Here is an 11,613-nt window from a genome sequence, read left to right on the forward strand (position 1 = left end):
ATATATACATAGATAGATAGATAGATAGATAGATAGATAGATAGATAGATAGATAATAGATAGATAGATAGATAATAGATAGATATATGGTAGGTAGATAGATAGATAGATAGATAGATAACAGATGATAGATAGATAGATAATAGATAGATATATACATAGATAGATAGATAGATAGATAATAGATAGATAGATAGATAGATAATAGATAGATATATGGTAGATAGATAGATAGATAGATAACAGATGATAGATAATAGATAGATAGATAGATAGACAGATAATAGATAGATGGACAGAGACATTCGCAGCTGGCCCACTCTTGTCTTGATCTCTGGGGTCGCACATTACACAATGGACTCGGAGAACAATTAACCTATAAATCTCCGCTTCCGATGTGGCTTTCTCCTGCGCTGAGCGCTCACCTGGTGCAGTGAATAGCGCCTCATTTCCTCGGCTTTCTCATGCTAACAGCGCCTGATCGCCTCCTCCTCATCAGCCTGCGCTCGGGCCTCCACAGTCTATGGCCTTTGTCCTGATGGCTTCTTTACATGTGACACAGCCATCAGTAGGTGTCCTCTGTGCCCCCTCACAGCAGCTGGGCGCCCTCTGCCCATCCTCTGCCTTCCCAGCACCTGACAGAGGTAGCAGCTTGTTGGTTTTTGGGTCAAGCCCCAATTGCATGGCCACTGCCATTCATTCCTAACCACCAGCCATGTCACCTGCCCTCATGCTGCTATTACAGCTGTTCCCCCATATAGACCCCTGGTTTAAATCCTGCCCAGGTGACATGTCATGCAAGGTGGGCTTACAGCCAGGATGCATGCATTGCCAGGGTGAGGGTCGCAGCTCCTTGTGCCAGGGTGCTGCCAGCTTGCCTCATTCTTGCAGATGATGGGAGTTTGTGCTACTGATGTCTCTTTGTTGACAATTTCATGAAACAACTTGAGTTGTGCCTGGTTTAGCTGGGGTGGGGTGCAGGCGGGGGGGGTGACGTCAAGTGGTCATGTGACCCGCCTGCTAGTATATCTTTAACTGGAAAGTAATCTATCAGGCAGTCTTTGCAAAGAGGACTTTAAAAGTGGCTGAGTGGGTAAGGCCGGCCATCACCTGCACACCACCCCTGCCACCCTGTGGACAGTGCCCTGGAGCCAGCCCTGCACTGGACACTCAGAGATTGTCTTCTCTGGACTCTGCTCCATTCCCCTCCCTGCTCCCTGGACAATCTGCTACCTCCAAGACTGGAGACAGAGGGTGGGGGCTCTGGAGCTCAGCACAAGGCTGGGTGAGTGCACAGGATCTGAGCAGTAGCTGACTGGCTTCCTTGCTGCAAGTTGGGTGGCCCTGAAGACTCAGCTGAGGACTTTCCGGAAAATTGGCTTGTCTTTTTGCCTTCATTTCTTCCCCCTTTTGCACTCCATCCCTAGCGGATCAGCCTGGCCAAAAGCTGTGATGACCCTGTCTGGAGGCAGCAGTGCCAGTGACATGTCGGGCCAGACTGTGCTGACCGCTGAAGATGTGGACATTGATGTGGTGGGAGAAGGGGACGAGTCCCTGGACAAGGACAGTGACTGTGAGAGCCACCCTGAACATATGGAGGATGTGGAGGATCTGGGGGGAAAGGAACTGAGAAGCCCCTCAGACAGTGCCAATGAAGCAGAGGGCAAAGGAGACCTCCAGGACGGGAGTGCACCCACCCAGAACAAACCCAAGAGCAGCTTGGTGAAGCCCCCTTACTCCTACATCGCCCTGATCACCATGGCCATCCTCCAGAGCCCCCAGAAGAAGCTGACCCTCAGTGGCATCTGTGAGTTCATCAGCAATCGCTTCCCTTACTACAGAGAGAAGTTCCCCGCCTGGCAGAACTCAATCCGGCACAACCTGTCCCTCAATGACTGCTTCGTCAAGATCCCCAGAGAGCCTGGCAACCCTGGCAAGGGCAACTACTGGACCCTGGACCCCCAGTCTGAAGACATGTTTGACAATGGCAGCTTCCTGAGGAGGAGGAAAAGGTTTAAAAGACATCAACCTGACAACTTGAGGGACCAGACTGCACTTATGATGCAGAGTTTTGGGGCTTACAGCCTGGCCAGTCCCTATGGCAGGCACTATGGGCTTCATCCTGCAGCCTACCATCATCCAGCTGCACTGCAATACCCCTATATACCCCCTGTAGGGCCCATGCTGCCCCCAGCTGTCCCCCTATTGCCTTCCACTGAACTCAGCAGGAAAACCTTCAACTCCCAGCTCAGTCCCAGCCTCCAGCTGCAGCTGAACAGCCTGAGCACTGCAGCCTCCATCATCAAGTCTGAGCCCAGCAGCAGACCCTCCTTCAGTATAGAGAACATTATTGGGGTGTCAGCAGCCTCCTCTGCACAGACTTTCCTGAGACCCCCAGTGACTGTCCAATCAGCCCTGATGAGCCACCAGCCCCTGTCACTCAGCAGAAGCACTGCCACCATCACCCCAATATTAAGCGTCCCCACCAACCTCCTATCAGGACCATTCTTACCCACAGCGGCTGCAGTAGCCAAATGGCCAGCGCAATAATCCCAGGCAATCACCCCCCCCCCCAAAAAAAAAAGACTTAAAATAAATGAACCCATCAGAAAGGACTGCTGTATTGTATCTGTACATCCCTGGAATGCATTGTGTACAGGTAACAACCTATAGATCATTTGTAAATATTTGTATCAGAGAAAAAAAAATACAAGAAATCCTTATATTTGATCGATTTTCCTTTCTGGGTTTTTATTTTTGTAAGAAAACTGTTAGATCTAGAGCACTGAGCTTTCATTTTTGTTGAAGGTTCACTTACTTTATGAAAACTGAAAAAAAAAAATGTATAAAAGAAAATTTTAATTGATACATTTTTAAGAAAATTGTAAAAAAAAAAAAAAGGAAAAGGCGATTCCCTAAAAATAAATCTGTTTCTATATGAATGAAGATTCTATGTATCTATGTGTTAATACTTCGTGTTGTACACAGTTTTGTAAATAAATGTTTTTAAAAAATGTTCCATTGTCTCCCACTGTTTTTATTATTATTAGTAGTAGTAGTAGTATGATTAGTATTATCATTATTATTATCGGGAATGAGAAGTGTCGGAAAATATATGCGGAGGGGAGAGAATGGCTTAAAGGAATCCAAGGATTATTGGAGATCGGATTATTATTATTAGTTGTTATTTTTCTTACAAAACACAATTAAATATCTGACAAATTGATTTTATATCAGATTATTTTATAAATTTTTACTTGTATGTTTTTTTTGTTTATTCTGCATATGATCCAATATTTTTACTCTATTTCACTATTTATTTATGTTGTTCTCACCCTCTCTATCAAGTATCTATCTATTATTATTATTATTATTATTATTATTATTTATCTATTATCTATCCATATATTTTCTATCTATCCATATATCTATTATCTATCTATCCATCTATTTATCATCTATCTATTTATCTATCTCTCTATCTATCTATCATCTATTATCTATCTATTTACTATCTATTATTTATCTATTATCTATCTGTTGTTCTATCGGATATCTAAATTCTATCTGTCTGATATCTATCTTCTGTGTATATTTTTTATCTATCTATGTGAATATATTATATACAACTTTTGCTATATATATATATTTGTAAAAGTTGCATAAAATTGACAAATGTCTCCCACTAATATTCATCATTTTAACTATTTCTTTTTTTTTTTTTTCAAAAACTTGCTAGATATCAAATAGATAAATAAATTGATAGATTGATGCCGATATGGGATTCATTTTATTTAACGTGAAGTGAGAAATATCAGATATGAAGCTATAGATTGGGATAAATATTAGCTAATGTAAAGCTATAATTAACATGATCAATAATGAATAATAGACTTCATAACACATCTCTAACAATCTATTTACTGTTTTGAAGCGTTCTATTATTTCTTTCAGGTGATCTTCCGTTGGCTGCATTGACCAGGAGTTATTAATAATAATAATAATAATAATACTAATAATAGCATTTGTAGAGGGTTTGGATGATAGTGCCTGCCTCTTCTGTGTGATGGTCGCAGTCTGCAGAGCTCTGCTGTCCCCTGATGAGGAGGATATTTGGAGCAGGGCTGAGTGTGACTTTTAGGGCTGGGGTAATATTATCCCTGCTCTGAGTAAACATTTATGCTCCTGTATAAATATAAGGGAATAAAAGACGATGAGAGAGGGGAGAGTTTATAAATAAGAGGAGTCACCTGAATACAAGGGGGATTATGTCTCCCACCCAGCACAGGGCTGCACAGGGCACATTACTCCCCTCAGCTCCTGCAGGGGCTGCTGCAGTTTCTTGCTTCACAGTTGTGTCTGGTTAATCGGTTCTGAGTAAACAGCAAATGGTCCTTCATTTGTACAAGAGGGAGGTTAGGACTAAATATAGCAGATCCCCCTGGGAAAAAGGGAAAGGACTTGTCTTCTTGAATTCACTTTTAGGCTCAAGAAGCTGCTGATCCGATGCTTCTAAATGGCATTGGATAACAGGGTCTCATTCCAATCCTGATCCTTTGTTACTTATAAAATTACTTCTTCATATCTCAGTACATAGCAGCAATAGCTCAGGCTGACAGGAGCTGGCTCAGGCCATCCACCACCCTGCAGACCAGGCCAGGGAAGAAGAAGGAGAGCTGGGTCATTGTCCCAGCCACAATTATACACCTACATTTTACTATCATTATTCTATTACTAGACTGATATTTTATTCTATTCCTTTATAGTATCACACAATGCTTTCACCATCTGCATCATCTCATTATTAGTATATCCAAGACCACATATTCTGTTATCATACCATTTTACATCATTATTATTTTCCCATTCCCTCTACTTCTGCTTGTATCATATTAAAATGATCTGATATTAATGCGGAGGGTATTATAATTATTATTACTGTTTTGATATTACCACTACTCTGCTAGTACTTGCAACAATCTTTGGAAAATGATATTACTAATGTCATTGCTATTATTGGATTATTACTTATTTGCTATGAGCACTATTCTGCTATTAATTGTATCATTTCATTAATATTAGATTAGTAATGTCATTGGTAAATTATTTTTAGTATGTGCTGTTCTGAAATAATTGCATTCCACAGTATATATATATAGGAGTCAAAAAAATACTTATTTTTTTGCACATACACATATATTTTACTTTTTTTTATGTTTTTTTTTTTTTCTAAATAGATCTACATTTAATCCTGCATTTCATATATATCACATCATGTATTAGCATCTTATATCACATCATGTATTAACCTTTCCACAACTTTCTCCTTATTTCATCTCCTACGCAAAAAAATATATGTACACATTTATGCGCGTGTATACATATATATGTTGTGTATATCTATATATATATATATATATATATATTATGTTTGCTTAAATAATATAGCACATTGGCATGTTGAATATGTTATAAATTATTACACTTTTTTCTTTTTTTTTTTTTTGCTCTTCGTCCATAACCAGTTTTGTTGATATATTTGATAGCAAAAAAAAATGTGACTAGTTAATAAAAAAAAATACAAGCTAATGAGTATAATTAGCAAATGACAGCTACAGGCCACCGCCAGGCTAGAGAAAGAGCATGCTTGCCAGAGTTTGGACAGCTGTGTTCTCTGCTCTTATGAGGTCAAAGGGGGAGAAAAACTAGCAGCAGACAGGTATCACTGTACCGCTGTCACTAGTGGCTACCGTCTGCAGCTCCAGCAGTGTCCTCTAGGTGGCAGAGCAGCAATACTGCAAATGGGGAATTTTATCGTTCAGTGATTCCTTTTCTTTTCTGCAAACCCCATGTCACCATATATTTTACTAAGCAAAGTATTAAACAAATTAATTTGCCAGGATAATATTTAACCCTGTTTATGGATTTTGTATTTTATGTATTTTAAATAAGTATAAATTGATTTAAATATTCTATTTATTGTCCCTTTTTAATTACTATCATACTGGCTTTACGTAGAGAGTAAAGCCAGTATGATAGCAGATTGGTGTATATATTATACATTATAAATGCTTTTTTTGAAGACATCTAATTAGCATATTGCATATTGAAAAAAAAATGATAAATGCAAAAGGTATGCATAAGCATATACATGCTTATTTAATTTACATAAATATATATAATTTATATAATTACTATGTATATTGTACAATCATTACATATATTATGTGTATTTATTATATTATTTTATATACGTATTATATATATATATATATATATATATATATATATATATATATATATATATATTGTTCAGGCCTTCCACATGTGTAATTTATGAATATGCAATATGAAGAAAAAAATAATTAATAAATTAATTATTTATTATTGTAATTAATTTTAATATTTTTTTTATTTAGCGCCAACATATTCAGCATTTCTTTACATTTCAGAAAAAAAGTATAATAAAATAATAGAAAAATAAATAATAAAATAAATAATAATATAAATAATAAAAAAGTAAAAAAATATATATATATATTAGTAAAATATACATCGGAGCTAAAAAAAAACAAAAAAAAAAAACATGCCCATGCATATAATATGAAAACTTTTTTTTTTAACTGATTGTTTTCCTGTATTTGTTGCACTAATGAAATGTCACTTAGGGCTGAGCATTGGGATCAGCTTCCTGTAATGGTTTTGGATGGAGGTGTCAGGGCAGAGCTCAGGCTTTGTAATGTCATCTACAAGTGGTGGCTGCTGGCTGTGAACTTCAGGCCTCGTCCATGTAACCCAGTCTGATTTTGTGCTTTTCTCTCAGCTTCAATAAACTATTTGACACACATGGGAAAACCTGACACTGCTAGTGACAGATGTCTATTAGTATAAAGCATAGCAGCCTGTCCTGCGGGTGTATTAAACGTAACCGGATCCTAAACAGGGAGAGAATGACCATGCTCTGCTCCCAACAGTTGCTGGACGCTCATCCAGAGCCAACATTTCACTGGTGATTTACAACAATGGAAACATCTACCCTTCACTGCCCAGAAGCCCCCAATCCAGCAGACCCCTGAGCAGAGGGGCCACAGTCCTGCCCCAGCCATGGGTAAGATGGAGCAAAGTGACAGAGGCACCAAATGGTGGTAATGACTGTGAGACATTACAGAATTATGTATGATAGAAAGCAAGGAGAGAAATGGAGAGAATACATATAAAATTATAGGATGGTGTTTTGCTTTTTCACAATTCTTTATATTTTAGTAGATATTTCTCTTGTGTGTTGCATTGGTGAAAACTGAAATTAATAAAATATATGAAAATTCAATAAATAAAAATAAATACTTGCCAGTAACATTTATATATAATGTTATGGATAAATTATTATTGACCTTTATTTTTTTTTATACATTATTTTTCATTAAATTATAATATATAGCTCTGTAATAATTTATAAACATGGTAACCTACAGATTATACTCAATACACAATAAGTATGCACCTACAGATGATTAAATCAATACATTTGTGAATGTTTTATATATATATATATATATACATATATATATATATATATACAATATTCATAAATGTATTGATTATAATCCTCGGTAGGTTTGAGCATATATGTGGGTTATTATATATGTACCTACTCTATAGAAACAGTGTGGCTTTTGGTGCATACTTATTGTGCATTGAGTATAATCTATAGGATTCCATGTATATAAATTATTGCAGCGCTGTATATTATAATTTGGGATTGTATGCACTGTTGTGATGATTGCTGCCCTTGCATTGAGCTTGCAGGGGATGAGCCAGTGCCTCTAAGCTCTGGTACCCACAGAGAGAGGCTCCAGACTGCAGGGAATCTGCCATTATCCACAGAGGCTGGAGCACAGTGCTGTACAATATATAACACCCTGCCTGTAAATGGATCAGTCAGCTGCTTCCAGCATCACCTTATTATGTGCTGGTGTAATGTCACATCCCAGTGTGTGGCTGCAGATCTAATAGATGAGGAGCTGAGGAATCTCTCCCTGGTCAGCTCTGTGTTCTGGGTGCATTGTAGGTAATGGATGTGAGATGCTGCTGTGCAGGTATAGACAGACACCGAGCGACAGCCACTGCCTCAGACTCTGCAAAGGACTGAGACTAAAAGCAAAATCTTCTGTTCACAGGAAATAATCCAATGAAAAGATTTTAATAAAATATTTACTATGGGGAAAATGCATCAAAACTGCAAAATATGAAAATAAAATTATGTTACTAAAATAACAAAAAATTAAAATATCTATATATTATCTATCTATCTGTATTATCTATCTATCTATCTATCTTTCAACAAAAAATGGGAAGCAGCACTCCAGAAATTACATAAAGAATAAAGTGAACTTTATTAGGTCAAGTCCACCTATTCTTCATATAATTTCTGGAGTGCTGCTTCCCATTTTTTTGTCTCTAAATATTGGGAAAGTATACAGATTGTTTGCTGTGAAGCCAGCACACCCGCCTAATTTTGAAAGTGTCTGTCTATCTATCTATCTATCTATCTATCTATCTATCTATTATCTATCTATTATGTATCTATTATATATTACCTGTTTATTTATCATCTATCATCTATCTATTATCAATCAATCTGCTGAAAGTGTGCTGTTCCATTTTTTCTTAAATTATCAATCTTTCTATCTATCGTCTATCTATCTATTGATCTATCTATCTATCCATCTATCTATCTATATACAAAAATTGGAATAGCACCATAGAAAATACCCCAATAGTGTGCACGCCTCTCCAACCAGCAATCAATTGGCTCCTTAGAATAAATTACAAAAAAAAGGGAAACAGCACAAAAATATTAAAAAAGTGAACTTTAATGCCCAATAGCGTGGTGACATTTCATATAAAAAATCCTTTCTCAAGTCCGGTTTGAGAAAGGTTTTTGTATCCGAAATGTCGCCACACCATTGGGCATTAAAGTTCACTTTTTTTTATATATATTTTTGTGCCGTTACCTTTTTTTGCTATTTATCTATCTATATATCTATCAAATATACATAGTAACATAGTTATTAAGATTGAAGGGAGACTTTAAGTCTATCTAGTTCAACCCATATCCTGTCCTAACCTGCCCTAACATGTTGATCCAGAGGAAGGCAAAATAAACACCCAAATATCTATTATCTGTTTATTTATCATCTCTCTATGATCTATTATCAATCAATCTATTGAAAGTGTGCTGTTCCATTTTTTCTTAAATATCTATCTATCTATCTATCTATCTATCTATCTATCATCTATCAAAATTGTCAAACTTACAGTTATTGTGAACAGTTAAGCAAGTTGAAGATGAAATGATCTCTAAAAGGCCTAAAGTTACAGAAGACACATTTCCTTTGTATTTTATGCAAAATAACAACAATAATGTGTACAGTATATAGTCATTTTTTAAATATAATAAATTAAGAAAAGGAAAAATGGGCCGATGCAAAAATATGGGACCCTTGGAGATTTGTGTGCCCATGGTTTCAGACCTTAATTAGCCTGTTAGGGTTGTGGCTTGTTCACTGTCATCGTTGGGGAAGACCAGGTGATGTCAATTTCCCAGCTTTATAAAAACCAAGACGCCTCTAATCTTGTGCCAAAAAACAGCAGCCATGAGTTCTTCCAAGCAGCTGTCTAGCACTCTGAAAATGAAAATGGTGGAGGCACACACAGCAGGAGAAGGCTATAAGAAGACGGTAAAGTGTTTGTTTTTTTTAACTTGCCCTTTCCTCAGTTTGAAATGTAATTAAGAAATGGTGGTTACCAGGAACAGTGGCGATCAAGATAAGGTCTGGAAGACCAAGCAAAATTTCAGTGAGATCTGCTTGTAGGATTGCTAGAGAGGAGAGTCAGGACCCCTGTTTGACTGCAAAAGACCTACAGAAAGATTTAGCAGACACCTGCACAACTATGGCCTTCATGGAAGAGTCATCAGAAGAAAAATTCTCCTGCGTCCTCACTATAAAATTCAGCATCAGAAGTATGCAAATGAACACATTAACAAGTCTGATGCATTTTGGAAACAAATCCTGTGGGCCGATGAAGATAAAACAGAAGTCTTTGGCCACAATGATCAAAGATATGTGTGGAGAAAAAAGGCATAGAATTTCAGGAAAAGAGCATCTCGCCAACCATTCATCATAGGGGTGGATCAATCATGCTTTGGGGTTGTGTTGCAGCCAATGGCATGGTGAAGATTTCATGGGTAGAGGGAAGAATGGATTCAATGAAATTTAAAAAAATTCTTGATGTAAACATAACACCATCTGTAAAAAAGCTGAAGGTGAAAATAGGATGGCTTCTATGAATGAATGATGATCCTAAACACACATCAAAATCCATAATATACAACATCGAAAGTCAAAAGCTAAATGGCCCTCACAGTCCCCTGATCCGAATATAATTGAAAATCTGTGGCTAGACCTCAGAATAGCAGAGGATGCAAGACGGCCCTGCAATCTCACAGAAGGGGAAGAATTTACATAGGAAGAATGGATGAAAATCCCTCAAATAAGAAATGAAAGATTATTGTCTGGCTACAAAATGCGTTTACAAGCTGTGATACTTGCAAAACGGGGTGTTACTAGGTACTAACCAAGCAGGGTGCCCAAACTTTTGTATCTGCCCATTTTCCTTTTTGTAATTTGTAAAATGTAAAAGATGAATGAAATGTGTCTTCTTTAACTTTAGGCCTTTTAGAGATCATTTAAACTTTAACTTGCTTGAATGTTCAGAATATCAGTAATTTTGACCAGGGGTGCTAAATCTTTTACATGTCACTGTATGTTCATTATTTTTAACATTAATTGAGCACTTTTTCAAGCACCTGAGAAAATGTTGTGTGCAGAATTAAAAATTGTCTTAGGGCAGGTGCAGACGAGTATATTTTCGTCCAGACTGCAATTCGAAACAATTGGATTGCACTTGGACCAATTAGTCTATGGGGCCGTGCACATATCCGATGTTTGGATCACACTCAGCCATGCAAGTCAGTGAGCCTGTGCAAAACATTGGACTACACTCGGAAGACATCTGAGTGTAGTTCGATTTCCATGCACTGACACAATGGAGAAGGAGAAATTTGTTTCCCAATCTTCTCATGCGAGAGAATCGCATCACTTTATGATCAGAGTGTGCTTGCTTGAAACAGTCATTTTGTGCTGACAGAGTCCCTTTAAACCCATCTTTCACACAGTGATTTCCTCCTTCCTTCTGTAATAATAAAGATATGTAGACAGATACAGAGGCAGAAATACTTTTTGATAATTTTTGACAACTTTTTTTTATGTATATGGTAACAGTAAGGATTGAAGATTTCTGATGGCAAAGATGAAAAAAAAATAAAAAATTGTTCACTTGCCAAACAATGCTCATGAAGCTCCCAAAGATATCAAGCAGTAGACAGTAGAAGCTAATTTAGTGGCTAACAGAAGCCAACTGAGACCTTGAAATGATAGTACAGAATTAAACCAGCTCCACCAGTGTCCACAGGTTGTGTCTGGTATTGCAGCACATTTTGTGCTACTAGGCTTCCTTTAAGGGTGTGTGCACACGTTACGGATTCTGCTG

The 11,613-nt window shown here is 37.3% G+C and overlaps 1 protein-coding gene across 1 annotated transcript; it reads left to right on the plus strand.

Moving 5' to 3' along the window:
* Positions 1 to 1,074: 1,074 nt before the first annotated feature.
* Positions 1,075 to 2,780, plus strand: FOXD3 (forkhead box D3). Its single transcript, XM_073544974.1, has one exon. It carries the CDS (start codon positions 1,453 to 1,455, stop codon positions 2,548 to 2,550), a length of 1,098 nt encoding a protein of 365 aa, XP_073401075.1. The 5' UTR covers positions 1,075 to 1,452; the 3' UTR covers positions 2,551 to 2,780.
* The last annotated feature ends 8,833 nt before the right edge of the window (positions 2,781 to 11,613 follow it).

This window comes from Dendrobates tinctorius, unplaced genomic scaffold, assembly GCF_039654945.1.
Source record: "Dendrobates tinctorius isolate UK_male_01 unplaced genomic scaffold, ASM3965494v1 ptg000138l, whole genome shotgun sequence".
Taxonomy (NCBI): domain Eukaryota; kingdom Metazoa; phylum Chordata; class Amphibia; order Anura; family Dendrobatidae; genus Dendrobates; species Dendrobates tinctorius.